The 25,384-nt window shown below is 38.4% G+C and overlaps 1 protein-coding gene across 1 annotated transcript in view; it reads right to left on the bottom strand.

The window, feature by feature from the left end:
- Positions 1-3,639: 3,639 nt before the first annotated feature.
- Positions 3,640-25,384, bottom strand: part of CIB2 (calcium and integrin binding family member 2) — a 35,229-nt gene continuing 13,484 nt past the window's right edge. Inside the window, exons 3-6 of the mRNA XM_054388106.1 lie at positions 18,909-19,020; positions 9,487-9,634; positions 9,202-9,397; positions 3,640-3,661 (exon numbers count right to left, since the gene is read on the bottom strand). Coding sequence (XP_054244081.1) covers positions 3,640-3,661; positions 9,202-9,397; positions 9,487-9,634; positions 18,909-19,020 — 478 coding nt within the window. The remainder of the gene's footprint in view (positions 3,662-9,201; positions 9,398-9,486; positions 9,635-18,908; positions 19,021-25,384) is intronic.

Below are 25,384 nucleotides of genomic sequence, written 5' to 3'. Positions count from 1 at the left end.
GGAAAAAATTTCTCATGGACTCAAATTATTCTATGAAATTATTTTTCATGTACCTGTTTCGAAAGTATTTAGTCTTGTCCCTTTTAAGATTTAGTTTCATTAATTTGATCAAGTGTACAACTTTCTGTAATTATCTACAGTTTTACAATGAGTAATTAAACACAGTTTTTGATCTTTTTGTTTGTGGCATTGTAGATTCTACACAGTATCTTGTATTTCAAGGAAATGTAAACCCGTCAATGAAGTCATGACCTGATGCGATGCTATGGTGCCACCTTGTGATGCTGCATCAGAAGTGCCTCTGACATGTACAAGCAGACAAAAATAAGCCCTGGGGTGAAAAAGGAGTCTGTTTCTATGCGACTGTAAGAAATGGTAATGGATTCCAACAGTGATTCTGTTGACAAAAAGGAGCAGGTGGTTACCGACTAACAAAAGAACGTTCACCATTTTAAGATTACTTTAAATGGGCGTGAAAGAGCACAAAGAACTGCAGCTAAAAAACAACTGCTTTCCTCAACAGAGATCCAATTACAGACAGATGAGTTAATTCCACTGAAGTCAGCAGAGTTACTAAAGATTAATATGGAAATAACAATGATCAGATTTTGGCCTGCCAGCTGTTACATATCTTGGCTTACTGTATTCCTTTAATTCTATAACAACAGAAGTGTATTAATAAATAACTTGGTCCTTATTTGCTTTTTGACACTTTTATTCACTTCTACCAGCTCCTTTTCGTCTCCGCGATGCTTTGAGCATACATAAACTACAGATAAGACACACATGCACAGCTACTTTAATAGAGGCTGTAAGTAATAGTTTTCCTTCTTCCTTGTCCACTTCTGAAGGCAAATATAGAAATGTCTATTCATATTTCATATATTTAAGACCTTTACTGCAATACAAAATACATGTCATCTTGCTTTTAGGCCAAATCCAAAATTGCTTTATATCTAATTTTCTTTTACTATTTCAGTTTCTTTCTAAATTGCCTGATAGCTTCTTTTGATTGAGTAAAGCTGACTGAAGAAACACTTGACAGCGAAGTCTTAAGATTTTTCCAATAATGCTATCACATAAATATAACTGGTTTTTTACCTCATAATATTATTTAAATTTGGACTATATATTTCTGCACTCCTATTCACTCAACACTCTTGTTGTAACAAAAGTTTCAGACATGCAGCTAGAGCCAACTAAGAAACTGAAAATACAAACCTTCTTTAGAAATCTGTCCCTTACCTTTACCATCAGGTATAACAACTTACCTGCTACTAGGTAGGATGATTTTGCTCCAGTAGCATTTAGAGTATACATCTCTCTCAAACAACAGGAAGATACTGTGTTGGCTCAGGGTTTTGTTAGAGGAGATGAACATAAGCCACAGAAATAAAAGGCGTTTGAATAACTGCATACATTTTTATCTGCAGTATTCTGCAAGAATTCCTCTTTAACTCTGGACAGAAGTATTCCTTCGCAGGATGCTCCCGATTTCTTTTTCTCCTTGTTTCTCAACTCAGATGAATGACTTCAAGGTTAAATATCTGCCTGCAAGGCCAAGTGCATCTTCAACTGCTTCAGGTCAGGGAGGACATAAAACAAACACACTGCATACATTCCAAGCCAACTGAGGTCTTCCGTGTGCAAAAGGATCTAATCATGGAACGACACATTGTGTCAGGAAGGAAAGGATTTTAGCTAATACGAATTTTAAAACATAAAAAAAGAACACCAGTATTAAAAGGTACTGATCTACGTCATCAATACCAGACCCTTTTTGTCTGAATAATCTGATCCAGAATCTTGTAGCCTAGTATTTTACAATACATACTATTCATGACAGAAAAGCACATCTCATGAGGTTTTCCAGATTAACTGTGTGTCTTGAAAGAAACAAAAAACTATTAGGTTGAGATTTCTACATAAAAATTACTTTCTACTCATTATGTCTCTTAATGCTAATGTCTTACGAATTGCTAGAATCAACTAATAGCTCTAACTAAATCTGCTTGAAATTAAAAAAGATTTAGGCTTGAATCTCTTCTTAATCAGAACTATGAGGACTGGTTTATGCCAAGTTTAACTTCAGTAAATAAATCAAAGGGAATAAAGGCTCCAAATTCTTTTATCTAAACAGAAACCAGTAGGATGAAGTACTAAAATCCTCTAAATATCACTGAACGTGATAAGTCTACAAATATTTTACAAATGGATGTTATTACTAACATAACAATTTCATTTTCACTATTTTGTATACCTTGAATTTCCAAAATTTGTCAACACTTTTGATGTACACTGCTAGAACGTTTCCTCTTGATGCATACTGTGTGAATCTGAACAGCAAGCTACATCGCAAACTCACCATTCTGAAGTTTCTGAGCTAAATGGCAAAAATCCCTACAGAAATGGTAAGAAGGTTTAATTTCTCTACTGTAGCAACATTTTCAATAATACATTTCATCCTTTGAAAGGCTGAACCTCACAGTAATTGGAATAATGACCAGAAATTAGTATGCGCTTAGCCTAAAAATTCTCAAAGCACAACAGAATGCGTCAAAAGTTTTAATTGTGGTGACTTTGATACAGAAGCCATGTAAGTGACAGAGCCCTTCTATTGACTGTTAGAACAGTAATACACATATGATTGTCTTCAGGCCCCAGTACCTGGACAATACTGGAATTAAAAACAAAAATCAAAATCTAGCTGATTTCCAGCTGAAGAGGGAAGAAGGAAAATACAGAGCTGCATCCATGCATTTTATGGGAAAGATTGCATAGCTGGTTTAGAAAGAAAACATCTTTTCATGTCTTCCACAGTAGTGCTGTGCTTCTTTAACTTCTTCATGAGTTACAGACGATCATACTTCTTCCATTCAACATTACCAGCCCATAGAAGGAGTAAAATGCAGAACTCCCTTGAAGAATAAGGACACGGTTATTACATTTATCTTGGGAAGAAACAAATCATGTCCGCAGTTCTCATATACAAAAGGCAAATATTTCAAGTTTCATAAGGACGTGACAATCCCTAAAATACTGGTTGAAGGTAAGCACCAAACCCAGAAATTTAAACCTGGGATGTGGTTGTCTTCAACACTGGGAGCTTGATCTTGACTGCAGTTCTTTCACCTAAGTTAATTTCCATGCAAGACCCCCAGCTGTACAGACACAGTGATAGAGGCATCTCATTATTTAAGGCCCTTGCTTTCTTTCAAATACTCTTGGAAAAGTCACCAAAGCTCATCTTTCCAACAATATTTTTTTTGCGCTTTTAAGAGTAATATTAAATATTCATAAATTTAAAAACTATGTGGAAATACCTTTAATATTATTCAAATTCTGCTTGTTTAAAAAATTAAAACAAAACAAAAACAAACCACCAAGAAAACCTACAACCCAATAACCAACCATCTTTGCCAGAGTGTTTGGCTAACAGTGATGATAAAAATGTGGCTGTTCCAAGTATCCTGTACATCACATGATGCTTCTGTCTCATTGTAGACCAGAATTGTTTCACTACTTTCTGTTGAGTTTTAAGAAGCCATAATTACAGGACAAAAGCCCCCAAAGTGCCTGAGATTCAGAAAGGCTGGACTGGTAAGTCATTTCTGATAACGCTGGCTCACAGAAACATCTTCAGATTCTTATGTGGAAAGTACTGCAAAGCAAACAAACAAACAAAAAAAAGAGACACAAAAACATTTGTTATTACGCACAAAAATTTCCTTAAAGTACAAAAGGGAAGGTGTTGTGTATTAGTTATAGAGCAGAGCTAAATGCTTCTCAATGGTACTTCTGCTATGGCACAGCATTTGCGTTTTTAAACAACTCAAATTAGGCTGATAGGACCACTGTTACCTTCTTTCTATTTGCACTATGACACAGGTAAGCAGCATGCCTTACTACTGCCCTAAGTTTGTGAAGAACTCCTGAGCATCTTAGCAGGACAGTAAAAGACAATTTAAAGAGGACATGCCAAAAGCTCACTTTCTCCAGGTAGAAATGTGTTCAATGTCATGACAGTATAAACCATATGTTTGTTTCTTTCTTGACAGAAATTAGAAGAGGTTCTTTGGTATTTATGTGTGTAAATGCTATTGTTTTGATGCCTATACCAAAAGAAAACTTTAAAGGGTTGGAGTATTTGAGAGGCCAAAGAGTTCTGGATGTACAGTTTTTTAACTTACACTCAGACACCTGATTTGAGTCAGGTATTTACTGAAGGAAGCTTTGCTGTATGCATTTAGAGAAAATAAATTTTATATTCACAGCAGTCCCTAGAAATTCATATCTAGGAATTAATTCAGTCTGGATGACACTAAAAGATAGGATGTATAGTAGTCTGGCACACTAGCCTAACTATTGTGAGAGAAAGTAAAGAGTTATACCAAGAGCTTACCAACACAAAGGTTTTAATAAAATACAAACATCTTGTTCACAAATCAGGAAATATGCAGAGCCCCATGTTAATCCAAACTCTTGATAACTGAAGTCCTACAAAGGCAATATGTAGGAACTAAAAACCCACGACACTGTATGTGAAAACATTTTAGGCCGGATTCCTTGAAATAAAGTAGTTCCATCCAAATTCACTTCGCTGGAAATCTTTCAGAAGTTTTTATATTTTTATTAGAGTGTTATTTTTGCCTTTGGAGATGAAGCTCTTTAGTAAGAAGCAGCAGAAACATTCTGTGAAACATACTGACAGAAAATATTCCCCTCCATTGTTTTCTTGCCAAGAATCTCTTGCCAATTTGTCTCTAGCTCTAGCTTTATTCCTTAAGAACTAGATAATCTGCATGTTGGGACAGATCTTATGAGATGCACATTTCCTGCAAGAAAGCTTCTGTTACTTCAGCTTTAGGCAGAACTGGAGTCACGACATGAACTGTTACATGGGTGAAGGCCCACAAAGGTTTCAGAAATAGTGCGTTTCCAATTACATGTTTTTGTTCAATCTGTTGTTTCTTCATCTGGCACCTCCCAGGTGTTACTAATGCCATATTCTTCCCAAACTCTATTTCCAATTGTAATAGTATGTTTCACCCTCAGGCATTCAAATAAGCTTAAGCTTCCAGGATGATTTATAAAACAATTTCCTGTGGAAAACGTACCCAGTGTTGTAGAACAGAACACTTAGCTAGTGCCAGTTCAGACTGCTAATACTTCCATTAAACTACACACAGCTTCTTAATGATAGCAATTTTCAGTGAAACAAACCTACTGGGATCAAATTTTCTGAACTAGCAACTGTCAGTATCATTTACAGCTTACTCAAGCTTCCGGGATAGCAGCCATAAAGGTGTATATCTTCTTCCCTGGTCAATGATCAGCAGTGTTTTCTTCTACTCTTAAAAAAATTCCTCAACCACAGCAGTGCAAATCAAGAAACAGACTTCACTGCATCTTCATTTGCTTGACAGCAGTACAAAGCTTGCAAAGGCTGTCTGCAGGAGATTAAACCTCCACAGGATCATTAAGTAAAGGTTTGAGAAACGAGAGATGAGAGAAGGAAAATCGGTCAATGTACGAACTTCAGTTCGCACCAGGTCAAAGCCTGGATGATGGTGCCAAAATTAATGCCTGCTCTATACATTAAGTATGCATGATAGTATGACAGCTTTCACACGTTGAGCTGTGTGAAAGAAGGGCTTCAAAACCAGTGTGCACATTGTTATAGAAATCTGGTTTTTCACCATCAGGGTAAAGAAGGTATTCTTCCTCAGTAATTTCATACCTCATTTTAATGATGATGAGTCTTTAGAGCTGAGTAGTTCTTATCACAAAGTTCCTAATGTTTGTTAGAAGTCAGGTAAGCACTGGTCCCATGTATAGAACAGGGACAACAAAACAATATACAGCTTAACAGTGATATCTGCTCAAGCAATGGCAAAGCCAGGTATAAAACCTAACTAGCCTTGCATCCTAAGTTTCCAACTTGGACGGTCTGAAGACGTGGCTTTTGTGGTGGTGGATGCAAAGAACAGAATAAGAAATCCTTTCCTACAAATAAAAATCATCCTGAGTCTGCTAAGTTAGTCAATACTGTCAAAAGGATTTCATCCCAGGCGTGTGCCGGCATGGCATTCTGGGATCAAATATTCAGAAGTGGTGATTTTCCATAGCTTCACAAAAAAGCCTGCAGTTACTCAGCATCTCCAACTGCTTCCTGGCAATCATTTTCAAAAGTGGCTATTGCTTTGGTTCCTAAGGGTTTAATTTTCACAGCTGCTGTGCAGTTAAAAGTGTAAATCAATAGACACTTAGGCTTTCTTGAAATTAAAGGCTGGAATGATTTCAACTGAACATAAAAAGTGGAGATTATGCAAAACCAAATGAAATTATAGCTGTCTCTGCGCATTTTCAGAATGCAACATTTACACAATATTTTAAAAATGGAAGGAAGTGGCTGAGACCAGAAAGTTCAGCATTAACAGATCTGTCAGTCTATACAGCAATGTCGTCAAAAAAAAAAAAAAAAAAAAAAAGAGCCTTAACAGTCAAAATGCACAGTAAACTGCAATAAAGGAGAAGTACCAAGTCTTCCATACAGATTAGTTTGGATAAAAGCTTGTCACCTTTTTTTTCCCAGCAGCTATTAACTCTGGCTGAAACAGAAACCAAATCAGAGAAACTACACATTCTTTGCTCAGCTCTGAGACATTTTCCATTTACACCCTCATTCTGCAGTGTAGCTTCAAAGGTTAAAAAACACGTCGCTGAGTTGAAGTCAGAGGCTCTAAGCCACCGTTTCAGCTAGAAAGGTGGAAGGAAACCCTTCTTTAGGTCATGTCACATCAGGAGCTCTTAAACTGTGACCCAGCTAATCTTCTGGACCTGAAATCAGGGAAGGCAAAAAAATCTGCCTCAAATGTACACACTGCCATCCTGAAGATCAAGGAGACATCTTGATAACATGAGTTTACCATGGCACAAACATGGATTGAAGTATATGTGTTCAAACTGAACAAGAGAATAATCAGTCTTCTAATACGTGGTAGCCTGGGCCCCTGAAATTATCCATGCTGTCAGCAAGCTTTCCCTCTCCATTTTCTCTTCTCCTCACCTGTACAAGTGAAAAGTATAGATTTTCACTTCATCCCATCTTATTGCCCTGTTGAGCATCCATCACTGAGGTCTTTGTACTCCTTTCCTCAGCTTCTCATAACATCACAGACTTCGAAAAGAAAGTAATTGCAGTGCCTACACTGGCAAATACCCCTCTCTGCTACTTTTTCAGGAAATTACTAGATTGCACATGGTCCTCAGCAGCCTGTGAGCCTCTGCACCATAGCAGTAAAGTCAGTGATGGCACAGGAAACTTCTGGAACTACAGCTTTTTTTGAAGTCTTGAGATCTGCCTTCAAATTCTTCACATTTGTTATCTCTTCTCTACCAGATTTGTGGGTACTGGACTCTATCTGACCCCAGCAGCTTCTAGCAGGAAATATATATAAACAAAATATTAATACCTGCCCAGCTGAACCTCACCATAACCATGATATGTACCTTGTTCTAAAAGAGTATCCACTGACCCACTTGATTTAGTCAAGGAATGTCTAGTATGTTTCTAAGGTATAGAAGACATTCACATCAACTTTGCAGTATATCCTCCCAGAAGCTGTCATTTCTCCAGGTTCACAGGAATTATGTCCTTATGCTTTAAAGTAGAATCATTTTGTTATAACATTTTTCTCAGAAATGGCATACATGAAATCAATGAACTGTTCTGCAGGACACTTAAAACTTCTTAAACTCCATTAGCAGTATCAGGCCAAATTTTTATCTATCTTAATTCTACCCTAATTTGTAGCCTTATTTTCTATGAAAATACAGTTTATTCAATTGGTCTGACTGTGAGCTTTGTTAATCCTCCTGATTAACTTCTGAATCCTTTGGCAGAGTTCAACAACATGTGACTGACTGAAAGATGATCAAGTTTCTGCCAATTTCAGTTGTGTAAGAAAGATTCTCCAAGGGTTCGGCTTCACAGAAAGATGCAAAATAATCCTGCATCATTCTGGACATCAACAGTTTTACATAGATGAACCGGTCTTTGTGCCTTAACTGAAACAAAATACTAAAACTAAAGTCCTTTTCTGGTAACAGCCAACTAATCAGGATACACATGTCTGCAGAACCTGGAATATAGAACCATTCTGGTTGGAAACGACTTTTAAGATAAAGGTCAGCCTGTAATCCAGCACTACCAAGTCATAACTAAACCACCTCCCTCAGCACCACATCTACACTCCTTTTAGATTCTTCTAAGGATGGTGACCCCATCACTGCCCTGGGCAGCCTTTTCCAGAGGCTGACAAACCTTTCAGGGAACAGATTGCTCCTCATTTCCAATCTAAACCTTATCTGATGCAACTTGAGGTCACTTGCTCTTGTCCTATCCCTTGTGCCTTGGAAGAAGAAACTGACCTCCCACCTCATTACAACCTCCTTTCAGGCAGCTGCAAAGAGCAAGAAGGTCTCCATCTTCCTTTTACCCAGACTAAACAAGCTCAGGTCCCTCACCAGACCTGTTCTCCAGATCTTTCAGCAGCTTTGTAGCCCTTCTCTGGACACACACCAGCACCTCAATGTCTTTCCTGGAGTGAGGGGCTCAAAACTGAACCCAGTACTTAAGGTGTGGTTTCACTAGTGCCAAGTACAAGCGGAGAATCACATTCCTAGTCCTGATGGCCACACTATTGCTGATACAGCCCAGGATGCTGTTGGCTTTCTTGGCCACCTGGGCACACTGCTGGCTAGTTTAGCTGGCTATCAACCTATCCTCTGAGGTTCATTTCCACCAGGCACCCTTCCAGCCATTCTCCCCCACCACTGAAATCCGGGGAGAATCTAGACACAAGTTTTACCTTCAGCCTGCTCTGCCAATGGACTTAAATATAAACTCCTCCCAGTCTGGGAATATCTTATTTTGCTGTCTGGTTCACTAACATTTCTCAAAGAAGGTCCACCTTTGTATTACTCAAGTAACAGCCTTACCTGTAAGTTTATGTAGAATTTTTTATTCATATGTAAAATTCATTGCCCTTTTCAAAAGAAAAGTAAACTGAGTTAGGGCAGAAAGTCATGCTCAGGTCAGCTCTGCACTGAAGTACTTATGTCTGACATGTCTTGTCTGATGACAGCCTCAAAAAATACCTGAAAACATGCAGGAAGCTCTTCTTCTTAAAACAATACCTGAGAAAGTCTGGTGCTTTGGAAATCATGTTTTCGAAATCTGCAAATCCTAGTTTGCCATCACCATCCATGTCAGCTTCTTCTATCACTTTCTCACAAACCAGAGTGATTTCTTCTTCTGTTAGCTCTTCTCGGGTCAGCTTATTGAGGGTTTGTTCCAAGTCTGATTTACAAATGAAGTTATCTGTGTTAAAATCTAAAGAACAAAGGAACCAAAGAAAGATCACCAAGACTTCTCATTTACTTCAAACAAAAAAGGCATACAAAAGTATCCCAATACAGTACCATAGATCTTAAAGGCATAGATTGCTTTAAGCTCTCTGGGAGCCATTTCACTGAGCACAGAGAACATATCCACAAAATCATTGAAGCTCAAGCTCCCCTCTCCATCTTCCGAGAAAGATAACACAATCCTTTCCTTGAAGGGATTCTCCTGTGAAAAACAGATTTTTTGGTTTTTTTAGTATTTGGAAGATCAAAAAATGTGCAGACTCCCTGAAAATGAGTATTTAGTTCCATGATTGGCTCTTGGAAGACAACTTTTTTTTTTTCCCCAAAAACCATCTAAAAATGTACATTTGCATGCTTTACCAGAGAGTGCCAGCAAAACATGCTGCTGCAAAGCACCATTTCTCACCCAGATTTTCTCATCTCCATTGTTATTTATTCTCTCCAAACTGGTGCTCACCTCATTTCTCCTCCATGGAACATAAGCTTTATAAATGTTACGGTAAAGGTACTAAGAGCGTGAAGATCATCTGCACACAACAGATTTCTAGCAGGGTGTCTGACACAGCCAGGAGGGTTACAGCTCCTGTGTTAAGAAGCTAGCACACACAAGCAGAGGATGACAGGATGCGAAGTAAGCAGAGATCAAGGTGGGATGCCAATGAAACAAACAGGCTCTCTATGCCTTCTGGTGGAACCTGACCGAAGGTGGGAGTTACAAACATTATTTATGAAACTACTTGAAAAAGTCAGTATCAGCATTCCACACCTGACTGATGTGGAACCATCAATTAACTATCAACCAAACCATGTTTGTTCATTAAGGATGTGGAGTCACATCCCAGCTAGTAGAAAATCCTTTCACTTTCACTGTGATGCCTATCAGGGTCCAATCTCTGGTTGAACAGACTACAAATTGCAGAGTTTAAAATGAAAATGTCATCTCTGCAGAAGATGACCTTAAGATCCTTTCCTAGCACCCTACCAGCCCAGATGGCGTGAAATCTACTCTGAGTAAGACAATAGTCTAAACCCATAAATACACCAGCAAGCATTAAGAAAAGCTGCTTTACTACTCTGATGTCCAAACCAAATGTTTATACTAAGAAAAGAACCATCTTTCTCACAGATACATAAAACCCAAGATGAATCTGTGCCTATAAAACTGTGAAAATCAATTCAAATCAGTTGACTACGAATAAAACACACAAACATCATTTGGGCTCAGAGCTCAGTCATATACCTATTTACTTCCTTTGCTGTTGTTGTTGCAAGTTTAATTAGCTAACAGATATTCATAAATCATTCAATTCTTTTAAATGGAGTTTCATACACCAGCCATATTTCAGATATAAATGATCAGAAAATGTTATGTTTCAGTTTACTTGAATTCTTTCTTGATCATTCACACAGAACCAATGCATCTGCATAGCTGTTGGGACTGAAAACATCCAAGCAGCATGTACAAAGCAGAGGTATATGAACAGATTTTATATTTATGCAGTATCCTTCATCTTGAAGGTACATAAAGTACCTTACAAGAACTGGACTACTTACCACTAATATGCAGCTGCCTCTGAAGTGAAACTCAACAACTGTTAAATGGTGTGCAGCAGCTTACAACAAGAGCCGATGATAAAGATGTTCAACTGAAATCACAGAGGGAACTCAGAAGCATAATGAGGTTTGTCACCCACAGAGAGATAACATTTAAGATACATTTTGTTATAGCTGCACATCATGAAAAAGTTTTAAGGCTTCTTTCTAAAAGACAAGCAGAACACACAAAAGCTTAATTTCCCTAGAAGAAACGTGAGGTGTGACTGTGCCTATGGTCAGTGATAGGACAAGAAGCAACAGATACAAACTAGAACACAGGAGGTTTCACTCATACTTAAGGAGAAACTCCTCTGAGGGTGACAGTGCACTGGAATAGGCTGCTCAGAGAGGTTGTGGAGTCTCCTTCTATGGAGCCTTTCAAAACCTTCCTGGATACAATCCTGTGCAGCCTGATACAGACATGCCTGCATTAGCAATGGGGTTGGACTAGATGATCTCTAGAGGTTCCTTCCAGCCCCTACCATTCTGTGATTCTGTGACATTTCAAAGAACATCCTGCTACTGGAAAACAGACTTCCTTTTTCCCTCATGTGACTGGTTATGAGTAGATTCACACTACAGGATGACCCTTGCCAGTATCTGCTTCCTCAATGCAAGTAGAGAGGAGTGGTCAGACATTTCAGTACCCCGAGCAAGGCTATACCACACCTCCATACATTGGTCAAGTCATGTCACCTGGCAAACTTAAGAACACATTTCAGTGGCCACCCCAGCTGGAACTTCCAAGATGTTTTTTCGCAGAGGCTATACTGCCACTCTCACTCTCAGAGAGCACACCTGATTCCATCAGGTTTCTCTTTACTGATAATGAAGCACTCAGAATACAGCAACAACCTAAAGAGGTGTCTTTGGGTCTTGCAGTTTGTGCTCTAGGACTGCTTCCATGGTAGAAAGTAGTTGGAATCTGCCAAAAGGTAAATATCCATCTGATGACAAACCATACAAGTGTGTGTGTCAGTCCTGAGGATGGGCATAATCTGAGAAACAGACATTGGAAGCATAACTCCCTAAGACAATCAAGATTCAGAATTCACTACTAAAGAATCTCTCGAGTCCATCTGGCTGAGAAAACAGCCAAGAATAATGCTGTTTTAATAGACAGCAGAAGCAGAAACCACAGAGCCATAAGCTCAAATGGCAGCCAATACTATTACCATCAGTAGCCAATACTACTACAATTTAGTCAATACTAAATTCAAGTTCTCCTACACAGTTTGATGACTGAAATAATTCCACAATAGGGAGCGCACCTACAGATTTCAAAAGGTAGGAGATGAATGAGCTCACTGTACTCTGAACTCAATACATAAGCTTGAGCTCACTATTCAAATAAACACAAAACCAGAAAAAAAGAAAAATAAAAAAATGTGCCAAATAACATAAAAGAGTGACTTCTTGGGAAAAAAAAAAAAAAAAAAAAAGATAACCACCTCAGAAAAAGCAGTAGGGTCACAAGTTTCCAGAGTCCCTGACTGAAAAACAACACCCCAGAACAAGGCAGGTGGTTGAGAGAAGGTCATTGTAAGAGGATACAAAAGGATCATGCATATGACAAGGATGATGTGCAGAGGAGGTGTAACAAATGTGCATCTGTGGATACTGCTAAGGCCAAAGTATCTGGCCTGAGTACTTGGAAATATGTCTGCCTGCAGTATGAATGCACATACAGACACTCAATGGAAAACAATTAATTATATTGTTTCAAATGGTCAGTTCATTAATAAGCCAAAGTAGGATTCATTTGGACTGACATATATGAAAAAGTCCCATATTCTTCATTAAAAAAAAAAAAAATATCAGTGTAGCTGTTAAATATTTACTATTAGAGAAAGTCAAATAGCAGACTGGCTGAGAAAACATGTAAGAAAACTCTCTTTTTATTTCTAAAATACTGTATTGCTTGCTTTAGAACAAACCTCATCAGAGCTAAGTGTCATGGGAACAGTGGTAAACTGACATCTTAGAGGCAGCATTGGGTAACAAACAGGGATATTTGCATCTGGGTACTTCCTATCAGCACTGAGTATCACACTCAGGCCTGTCTGCATTAGAAATGCTAGGTAAGATCTCTCTGACTCAATAAGCATATTGCTGTTGCATCAGATGAATTATCTATATGGTGTGTCAGAGATCCTGAAAATAGATGAATTAATAAAGAATTAAATGGGCCTAAGCTTTCTTAAGTAACTGACAAATGGATGTCTAAAACCTAAATGAAAAATAAAATCTTTCCTCATATTGTTTTAACTTTCTCATATTATGTGTCTTCAGGCAGTATATCTGTGGCTTACACAATGGAAAGTATTAGCTTACCTTCACAGATACTTTTCACATCCTTTCTGTAATTTCATTACCTCTACTCTAAAGAGCACAGATTAGGGTTCCGTCATATTTAAAGGAAAAGCCATGGGGGAAGGGAGTAAAGGGGAAAACAGTACTGCTCCTTTTAATATTGTTTTCTCTTAAGCACCAATTGTTTTTAAAACAAACAAACACACAAAAAAACCTTTTAAAATCTGAAACTTAAATTTGTCTTGTTAAAAAGCTCTTCCTGTCCTCTCAGAATAAAAATGAGAGGGGGTATAAACAATACAAAATTTTGGCAGCTAAAACTCTGCTGGTTTGCAGATTAATGCTTCTGTAGTGGCTTGAGATAATCCTACGTTTGCCATCTACCTTCTTAATGATTGCTTTTTCTAATCAGATAATTGTTCCTATAATTTTTGAATGTCATGTGGCATCTATTCGAACACAGAGACCTAAACCACCAGGCAATAAACCATAACTATTACATTCCAAGAAACTATTTCAGGGTTTATTTCTGAGATTGTGGCTAAATCTTATCAAGCCACTTGTTATTTTCCCTTGTCCTCTAGTTTCTACCACAGGCTCTAGGGAAACACTGAATTGCCCTTTCACCCTATCAGTTTTGCAGTTTGATGAATTGATTTTAAGCACTCTATCCTATTTTCACAAGCTTACTGTATTTTGGAAACAAGAGGTTGTAAGCAAAGTTGCAAAGTAAGTCAGTATAAGCAAGCTGGAGATGCTGGGCAGTCATTACAAAATGCTCCTTAGTTTTACATCCACAGAAACACAATGATAATTTTCTCTGTTCTACTTGAAGTTAAGTCCCCCCTGGCATTAAGGAAGACATTTACATGCACAAAGCAGTTTGCTTTGCAGGCTACTGAAAAACAGAATCCCTTTGGACTTCTTCAAAAGTGATCAGAAGCAAAACTTTCTCAAAATTCAGGAGTTATTCCTAAAAGCACAGAAATCAACTCTTCTCAGACAAACTTTAATGTAAAAATGTCTACATTGTTCATTATCAGACCTCCCATAGGAGAGGCTGGTGCTTTTGAAGGGAAGCGTATTAAGTGCAACAGCGAACTGCCCCCGGAGCAGAAAAAGTACATGGCTTTGGTGGGGGTTTCCCCTTGCCTTTTCTTCTTCCTCAAAATATTTTTTTGCTTGGTTTGGTTTTATTGGTTGGCTGGTTTTTTGGTTTGGTTTTGTATTTTTTTCATATGCAATTATATTCATGTAATCAATCTTGTCTGCAGTGCCTATAGGATGCAGATGGAGAAAACCCTACACAAACCAAGGCTAAGATACTGCTCACCTCTTTATACTGAGGGCTACACTGTGGTCACATCAGCCAAATAACCAAAGATTTTGGTTGCATATAGAACTGCTTAAATACGATTCAACATAATCACTACGGGAATACAAGGCATTGGAACAAAACCTGATTCGCTAACTCTAGCAGGACACTGCAGAGAATCCTGGTAAACACTGTCAGCAGGTACAGATTTGCAGTTCAATGGAGAGAAAAGGACCCTCATCGTTTATTACACTTAGAGGCTATACAGCTGAGACACATTAAAATATAGCTTCACAAAAGCAAGGAGAGTGGTCTGAAATGAGTAGAACACCCCATCATAAGTAGAAACAACAGGATGCAGAGGCAAAGAAGTTGGGATGAGCTGCAGGTCAGGATTAGGCAGAGCAGATATGGTGTTTTAGGATGAGTATCAGTATGCCTTCTAAGGTGTCACTGCCCACTACATGGAAAGCTTTCAAACTGAGGACTATGGAAATCCCTTCTAAAATTCCTTCCTATTAAAATTGTAGGAAGTGTTTTAATTTCATTTTGAAGCAACTCACGTGTATTCATGTTTAAACTTACCAAAAAGAAGGTGATAATACTGGCTCTGATACGTGATTAATTCACTGTTCCCTGTGTGTCCTTCCTTTCTCCAGATCCCTGTGCCTGCTGGTCATTCTCTTTCAGTAGGGTGTGGATTTATGAACTACCTTACTCACCACTGCAGCTAATGACAAGGCCTGTGAGGATCAATGAAGTTACAGTGTGAGCCAAAAAAAGAAAACAGACTGTAAAGTCAATGAAACAAAAATGGTTCCCCTCCAGGAAGTCCTTTTATGACCAATTCCTTTATGACCAACTCCTGACAAAAAGATTACTCTACACTACAGTAAGTGGAGAGAGCCACACACCAATTTGAAGATTCTGACAATTACAGCCATGGGTGTCACAAAAAAGATGACCACCAACCCACTTCTACAGAGCATAAGTGAGTCCTGCCATCAGGCTACATTACCACATGTAGCTCTGTGGAAATGTCAGGGAAAAAACAAGTAAAATAGGTTTGGAAATGAAATCACTTCTGCTTTCTACATGGTCTCACACTGAACAGCCTATATCATAGCTAGAGTTTTGCAATATTAATTGCTGCAATCTCACAGGTGCCCATATGTCTCGAAGTTAATTTATTAGACTGCCTCCTGTGTAACCAAGATTGTAAAAATTAGAGACCAGAGACATCAGTGAAACAGATGGAGTACACTAGCTGTTAACTTCAGTATGACAGACCTCATCAGCTAAAAGTATCTGCCTCTTCTTTATTTATTTATTTCTTGCCCTGACTTTCAACTTTTAAGAATCACAGGTTAGTGAATAATTCATTACCAATTAAAGTGAGTGACCACCAGCATTTATTTTTTTCTCTTTGAAGCACAAAAATCCTGGCTCAAGACATTAATGTGTGGGGTAAAGATCCTTTTTTTTTTACAGTAGCAAAATCTAATTTAGGAAAGTGCATTATTGATTCCATCCATTTGTCAGAATCTGCAGTGGTATTGAGCTCAGCATTGCCAGTAACTAGAAATGTAATGTGTATATGAAAAAAGCCAGGTGCATTGAAATTATCACTAATTTTATTAGCATTCAATAGACATTTAGTTTATTTATTTCTATTTTAAGATTTAAATGTTGCCTTTGTCTTCACCTTGATGAAAATTTACTGAAGAAAGATAATGCCGTAACGATTTATTTAGTGGTCTGGCCAAGTTGCAAAGGTTAAAGGTATTTTTTTTTCCTTAGTGTGTAAGCTGGAGTTACTACCTAAATTGCTTAGAAAATGAACTCTGGGGGAAACACTCTACCCCTTGCCTTGCATCTGCAAAATACTCCACAACCAAGGCTGACCCCAGTTTATAACTGAGATCCTAGGGTGTATGTTAATATCTTCTACTGTCAGTGCTTTCAAAGAGTTATGGGAGGAAGATCTAGTCTTTCACCTGTTATTTTACTGGAAACAAGCTCAGTAGCTGTTGAAAGCACTTACCCTATGAACTGCTGAAACTCCTGCAATAAAATGAGTGGTTTGACAACAATAGTTCTAAGGTTCTTGCACAGCCTCATGAGACTTGGGAGATGATTATTGTAAAATTAGACACTGAACTCTGTCCTGTTATTTTCACAAAATCAAGTTCCATGACCTGGGAGACATCACCTAAAGCGGAGTTAGAAAGCCTCACAGATGATGTAGTGCCAGAAGTGAGATTATGACCTGCTTCCTTTACAGAAGTCTGTCAGGAAGTCTATCACTACGACCACCTAAGTTTGCTAAGGTAGTGAGATGTGCTCTTGTATCTCAAAATCTAATCTTGGTCTGGTATAAAATTTCTGGTTCCTATCTCAGCTTAAGTATCAGGTTGTCTTGTAAATATAAGAGTCTCCCATCTCTGATGATATAGAATGAGTTGTCCCTTCAGTGGTCAACTCTTGCCACTGAAGCCAAAAAGCTTGTGAATTATTATAGTTTCTTGATTTCTTTTCTGAATTAAACCCTGACTTTTCACAAAGCAACTACCAGCCATCTGGCAGTTAAGACTCTTCACAGTGACATCATTGAGAGAATTTCATATTCATATCTCATCAATTTCAAAATCCTAGAGATAATAACAGAAGGAACATTGATTGCCCATGACTGAAGAGCACCTGAAGTGTACAAGCACCTAAGATGCTACAGTGCTAAGTTGTAGACATGTTACAGAGATAGAAAACTATTTGCACTAATGGATGAATTAAAAACCCTTGAGATGACTAACTTTTTCACAAAGATTTCAATATTTATACATAACAAACCTAACAGATGTCTGAAGCCCATCAGAATACCTTGAGATGCTCCCAGGTACACAGACTTTGTGAAGCCCACGCTACGTCATCCTGCCAGCTACTAAAAAAACCAATTAGTTTATTTTGTGTTCACATAGTTAAGGCCATCAGTAATTTTTGTTGTATTCTATATGACACTAATTTGCATTTTTATATACAGGTGTCCCATCAAACAGGACAGGCAAATGTTCCTACTTCACAATGAAGAATCTTCTTCCTCTTGTACTAGCTGCTAAGCTTCAAGTGACTGGTTCCAGGTAACTGCTGAGAGCAGGTCCTTGGATTATATAACCTCAGACATTTCACAGGGGAATTATGAATAAATCCAGAAGATCTACAGATTGCTTCTAAGAGAAAAAAAAAAACAACAACAAAAAAACCCCACCAAACCCAAAAACAACCCCAAAAAACAAACAAAAACAAACACATGCACAAAAATAACCTTGACTTGAAATCCAATTCAAATGTTTTTCACTATGGTGACTTAACCTTCTTCCCAACTGAATTTCTAAATCACTGCTTATGCTTGTACTTTCTTCCTGAAGTATTTGATATCTTGAGGAAGAACATTAAAGAAGAACTTCTAAATCATTAAAATTAAGTGAAAGACCATCAATTACAAATTTATGGCATTTAATAATACTTCATGCAACTATCACATTGAGCTACTACTTGTAGAAACATAGTGATTTAAAGATGTCAACTAATTTGCATACATGAAAAAGAAAAATAGACCACAAGACGATAGAATTCCATGAACTCTTTTTAAAAAATGCTACACCCTGCATTTTTCCTGTTAAAACCATAACTGATTGTTGAACTGATAAAATAAAAAGAACAAATAGTGTCTCAAATTTCTTTTACACTGATTGCTTTATGCCTACTGGTTCCCTCATCTGTAGTTACATGGACCATCTCTTCACTTTCTACCAGGTAATGACTCCATGAAAAATGGAACCTCCTGATAATTAAGAAAAACAATATTTATTGTGCTCTTGCAGCTGAGGGGAAAAAAGGGGGAAATCTTTACTTTGGATCAACAATGTTCAGCACATCTCTGACAATTTTCCTGTCAACCCACCAAGAACTTCTTATTTCTAACCAGCTCATCACCCAGAGATCCCACTGTTTTCTAAAGGATCTAATTTTATTTCCTATTCATTACCCTTAACAACTACCCAAACTCTCTCTACAAGAAAGACATTCACCTAGATATTTTCCAGTGTCTGAAGCTGGTTTTGCCCTTGAACAGTAGCAGGAAGGGGAAGACCTCAGCATGCTGTATTGCTTCAGAAGATCAAACTCACTTAGCAAAGCCTCTGGCAGATGAGCTACACAACTTACAAGACAGTTTGTAAGCAGTCAGAAGTGATACCTTTAGCTCAGGCATGTTTATTATAAGCTGCATAGGTAGTTTAACATCTGGGTCCCTTGTATAGTCCATGGGAACAACGTTTGGTGCCATTTCATGGTATCGGCCATGCAACCTGTAAACAAGCAGAAAAACAACAGCCAATAACCAATTTTAAATAACCAACTCTATTCATACAACAGGCACAAATTTGTCCTGCAGCTCTAATTATTTAGTGCACATGTCTGAACCCACCAAATTCCCATCTTTTTGAAGAAAAGAGGGCTTTGATATAGTATCCAGCCTAACTTTGCTACTGACACCCACATGTAACTTGAGGTGCATAACTAAGTAGTAGTTACAGTTGAAAGAATTTAAAAGCCAATGTGCAACTTCAACAGTATCCTTGGGAGATCTTACTTCTGAATTTAAGAAGCTCTTTTCCAGTCTATGCCTCTGTAACATACCAGATTTAATCTTACTATTCTAGCTCTGGCTGACATCAACATTCCATTTCACATAGTTGTGTTTCGTCCTTGCAGCAATAAACAACTGGGTTTTTCCTGAGATGCAATTCAAGCATTCAGAAAACTAGTTTCAATCTCAACACCTTACTTATCATGCTGACAGTATTACGTTATACTTTTGTAATGGTGCTGGGAGAAGAAGAGTCAACAGTTATGAAACACATGGACGCTTCTGAAGGTTTAGAAGACCTGAATATCCATAAATCATAAACTTGCTCAGACTCACTCGCAACCTGGGCAAAGACTGCACAAATGTTTCTACATTACCTCCAAATGTTAATTGAATTAACAAATGTTAATCCCACCCTTTTTTGCCATCTGCCAATATTCTAGAAAATAATTACAAAAGCATAGCCCCAAAGCCAAGAGAAATCAGCCGTACGTAAAGAAAACATCAAGTTAAGCAACATATACATTTTAAAACTATCCTAGCACACTTACACTAACTGAGATGCTCACTCAATCTAGGAATAGAAACACTGCAAGTAAAACAGGTATCTAATTCAAACTCACTCCAATTTGGAGCTCTCAAGCTACAGCCAGAGATTGCCTAGTAAGTAAAGCATTACCTATCTAGAGCCAGTTCATATACTGGAGAGATTAATTCCACTGATTTGCTAACTTTACTGATTCTAGTGATGCCTCATCCTGGCAGACAAGTGTCAAGACTCTCAAGTAACACCACAAAAAGGTTGGAGAGGGAATACCTGTACCCTCATGCTCAAAGACAAGGCAGAGATCAATGTATTTAGCATGAATGTATGACTTGCCAGTTCTCTATGAAACACCATATATAGTAAAAGAATAGGAAGATCAGGTAGCTGCTGTTCACAGAAAACCTAGAAAATGTACTGTCCTACAAAATATATTTTTTCATCACTGAAAATTTTGTCTTGCACCTAATTTATAAACCACTTAGAGCAGAAAGTGGCCATTTTGCCATGTCATACGTACTAACACAGAGTACTCTGGTCTCTCATTATGCCACATGTTCTGCTTATATATATTTAAAAGATATTATTTTGTGACATTTTCATTTTAACAAAAAAACTCCTGCCTGCTAGGTATGCCAACAACTGAAGAGGTTAATGCACTTTTAACAGCACAACTTAAACAACTAATACAGGAAGCAATGCCTCAACAACTCCACCTTCCCAGCAACTCGTCAGCCCCACAAGCAATTGAGCCATTTCAGATTAATGTGGGTAATAATTTCAAGAACTAGGAGAAAATAATCTACAGGCATGTCTTTGATCATGATTACAATGTAGCACAAACAACACATGTAATGGAATATAGAAACATGTTTTGACTGGATCTTAGGAAATGAATGCCTTCACACTGTGCAACAATATATTGTGCCAGACAGGAAATTAAATATCCACTGATCTAAGCATATTTCAGTTGCTTACTACAGCTCAGCCTGACATTTCATAAATACTGTGTAATTCAAGATACAATAGCCATTTCCCACTCCAGAAATTGCTATCTCTGTTGTAAACAGCAGCTACAAAGACGACCCTAAACACAGCAGAAAAAACCCAGCTTAAAAGCACTTAAAGGAAAGCAAACCTTTCAAATCCAGTCGCTGTCTAAGGATTTAAGAGCTAGATACTGAAATGCTGTTCTAGCCTTAATGAAAATAGAACATTCATCACTGCAATGCCTGGCCATTGCAGGCAGCATTTCAAAACACACTAGCTGGCAATGTCTGCTTATTTTAACTGCCAAGATTTTCTTCTCTGCTTTCTCTAGCATTAGGCTTCTCTGTCGTTGCTCTGTCTCCTCCAACAGGACTATGAATACAGACACTGAGCTGGGCATATTAAGGGGGTTCTCCATAATGTCTTTCAGAAGACATAGAAAGACTTGGAATAAAGAGGTCTGTGTTTCATAGTATACTAAATTTATTATAGTAATCTAAAATGCAAGGTATGGAATTTCCTAGTTCCCAATAAAAAAATCTTAACAAACCTCATCTGTAAAAAAACCAAAACACTGGGTCACTTTCTTTTGGGAACAAACATATGACAGAAGTCTAAAAATGCTGCGGAAAGTGTCTGTAACTGAAATACAATTACACCGCAACATCTGCTAATAGCAGCAAAAGAAACAGAGCAGCTCTGACAGCCTGCACTCCTCCCACTGTCTCTTCCCTTCATTTACCAAATCACTCCAAGCTCTGTAGGTATGAGAGCTTTCCACCTGAGTGGATTTCACACTAAAGCATCCAAATGAGTCTGTAGGAAATGGCTATGATCCAACTACCGCAAACTGAATTAGAGCAATAAAATAGTCTTTCACATGCTTTTATCTGCAGCTCTCTGTGATAGCCCTATTACACACCATGATTAGCTAATATCACAGTGAAAAAGGCCATAAGAAAGAATGCATTGTGCTGAGGAAAGACACTAATGCAAACTGATTTACAATTCATGCTACATCAGCTGTAGCTCCCTACGGATGAAATTTGAGGTGCACCTACTCTCTTGTCCTATAGTGCTGCTGTTGCAGATGCATAAACTTGTGATCTGAGAGCTGGGCAACAGGTTCAGACATACCTATAACCATAAGTCTGCCACAAAGTTGCCCTAGCTCCAAGAGAAGGACATCTTTAAATCTGGGGACAAGAAAGTAAGGAGGGGCATTGACAGCTGCTAAAACTGACAGGGAAAGTACTTTCAGGGTACACATGGTAACTAAGGCATAGATCTCTGTGCTGCAGCAATTCCTTAGTGAATTATTGCCTCCGATGCTTGCAAAAGTTTAGAACAGTCTATTAGAGAAAGTCCTCTACCATATGAAGCTGAAATCAAAATGATTGGAAATTTAGTGACACATCTGAAGGCACCAGCTGGGAGTGTTGGACAGAAACTGAAGCCCCTTGTCCTGTCACTGGGCTTCATCTTTATTGCACCTTCCATGTCCCAGGTCTCTCAGTCTTTCCTCATATAATGGATTTGCCAGTCCCTTATCCATTTTAGTGGCTCCATGCCAGGGTCCAGCAGTTTCATCTCACTTCCGCACTGGGGGGCCCAGAACTGGAGACAGTACACTTGTACTCCAGATTCCATACAGATTGACACTGACAATGACTTCTGTCCTCACCTGAGCCTAGCAAAACAAGAGCAACCTGACTAAAATAATAAAAGGAAAGTTTTATGCTACAAGAGATGCAGGAATTGCCTAGAAACCTTTTATTTTCCAGTCACAGAGGACAGAGAAAGGTTACTGGCAACAAGAACAGAAACAGTAATTAACAAGATCAGTAGGAGCTGCAGAAGATGTTCTTCTTGTACATAGTTTCTTGCACAAAATTCAGGAAGACTTCCAAGGGTATAAAGTTCTCCCAAGCAGATGCCTTCCCCTCCACCCAACCCCAACCTGTGAATATGAGGATTTCCTCTTTCTGCATACAACCCCCAAACTTTCTTTGAAAGACAGGATGTATCAGAAAAAAAGAAGCCATGTTCTAACCCCTCCTCCCTCCATCTTCATAGCAGCATACTCCACAGGGAGATGCATCTCAAGCAGTTTGCTGCATCTGCTCCCATATAAGGAAGGCTTCCCAGACATTTGGAGGAAACCATTGCTTATCTCCCCAGTTTAGCTCTCAGGCAGATTTCAGATTTGAAATCCAGTGTACAGCTGGATTGACTAGAAAGGCTGCACTGCATAACACCTTTCACCTTACCTGTCAAAAACATGTTAAGGCATGAGCCGAGAATGCCACAGAATTACTAATTATGTTCTACATAAAAAGGTTCAAAGGTTTATTGACTGTCCAGGTGGTGCCCAGCTTGGTAATTTAGTACCAAATCCCTCAGCAATTGCCTAGCCCTGTTAAGGCAGTCTCAAGCTATACAACTTCAATTTACAGATTTTGTGCTTTTTTGCTAGAACTGACATCAAAGAACACCTGCATTTGAATGCTTGGGTATTTGCCAAATTGTACGAGACTACAGGGAGAAACAGAAACAGATAGGCTGGCTAGAAGAGAAGCAAGATTACTGGACTAAGAGCTTGTCTGATACGAAATCTGAGCAGACTACAAAAGCAAGCAAGAGAAATATTGCCTTGCAAGAGACAACACAACCATTTGTTCCCATTTGCAATGACAAGAGAGGCACGTTATATAAACAGATTCATTGCTATGAATAAAGTGTTTTTCCAGCTGCTCTTCATATGGCTCTTCCCCCCCCCCTTTTATTCTTGATTCTCTTTACTGGATGTTTTCCAGTAGAACAATATTTTTTAAATGGTGATGCCCAAAACTAGTCAGTCTGTTCCTAACAACGTCCCAACAATGCTGTCTGGAACAGAATTCTCCCATTTTATACACCATGCTGAGGTTAACACACCCTAGAACTACACCTCCCCTCTTTTGCAACAGCATCAGAGGGGCCGGTGGGCTCTGTTTGTTAAAATTAATCTCACTGTGACGAGTTCAACTAAGCCTCACTCCATTTTTTTTTTTGTTGCACTGCCTTCTGAACTTGCAGTTTTACTCAGTTCTTCCTACTTGACTATGTAAATTTCCTGCTGCTCATTTTGGATCTTTTAATTTCTTTAGTATATTGTGCATAGTAGAAAAGACTAATCTGGATTTTCATAGCATCTGCAGACCTCTTCACCTCCATCTTCTTCACTATTCTTACAGATTTTCTAAGTATGTTCAATAATACCTCAGCCAAGAGGCCAGTGCACTTATACAGGTAGAGAAGGACTAACAGAGGAACACAAAAAAAGGTTAAGATATGTTGCACCCATCTCTTTTCTCTTATCCACAGGAGTAGCCACTCCAAAGAAGAGATGTGGTTTTAACAAATCCACAGTGGTTGCCTCTAAGCACATTGTAGGAACTAACGAACTGATTGCCTACCAGTGTGTTCTGGCATCCTTCCACGCACCTAAGTTACGTCCCAAAGTTACACATGCTGGTGTAATTTCAATATTCTCCTGAAGAAAAGTGAGGTGAAAGCCCTAACACACACACACACACACACATCGCCCCCTACCAACGAAATCAGTAACAGCTCTAAACATTTGTCAGCTGTCCTATATGTATTTTAGATAATGTTTTCAGCCTGTGGTAATACAAGCATGTCTACATTACCCCAAATTCTTTAATAACATCTTGCCTTGGGCTCATGAGTGAATCCTCTTGATTGTGTTAAGCACTGCACAAGATTAACCATCTTTCATAAAGCCTATTTAGGTTTTTTGAAGGTATACAACTATCAAACACCAATAATGATCAATGGTTTCCATTTTCCTCTTTCACCAGGCATGCCTGTCTCTGCTGCAGTCTAATTTATTACTTTCCTCCCCACCTCCCTGATCTATTTCCATTATTCTTTGTTCATTTCTTCTTCACCTTAAATTCATACATTCTATTATTCCCTTTGCACATTGTCTGCACCCAATCAAGAGAATGTGTCCTCGACTCCTTTGGCCGCAGCCTGCATTTGTGTTGAGCTAAGCTGATGCTGGAACCAAAGGCTTACACACTAAAGTCAGGCTAATCCAATCTAACACCTTACTAGTACTGAAATATTCAGTCTTACTCCTCTTTCCTTCCCTCATGTTTGGCTGAGTTTATTCACTCTAGCTTTTGTGCCAGCTTTAGCACTCATGTGATCCCTAAAAGAGCTGACGGAGCTCATTAAACTAGCAGGAAATACATTTGTTGTTGTTTGAGCTACTTTTCCTGTAGAGACAGATAAAAACACTTTGCCGATTTCACCTAATTTTAGTCTCATACTGGTTTACATCAGTTAAATCAATCTAAATTGGAGCTGCCATCATCCTCACCTACAGAGCTGTGCCCCTTCTCTTGTGTCCTGGTTAACGTTCACACAAATGGATGGTTAGCCAGCCAGGGTAGGTGACTTCAGCCAAAAAGCTATTCACTTTTTTTTTTTTTCTGGCAAGGTTACTGCTTGCTGGATTGTCTCACTGACCTTTACAGCT

This window comes from Indicator indicator, chromosome 16 (genome assembly GCF_027791375.1).
Source record: "Indicator indicator isolate 239-I01 chromosome 16, UM_Iind_1.1, whole genome shotgun sequence".
Taxonomy (NCBI): Eukaryota; Metazoa; Chordata; class Aves; order Piciformes; family Indicatoridae; genus Indicator; species Indicator indicator.
The sequence above is the reverse complement of the archived record's forward strand: the minus strand, read 5'-3'. Positions and strand labels throughout refer to the sequence as shown.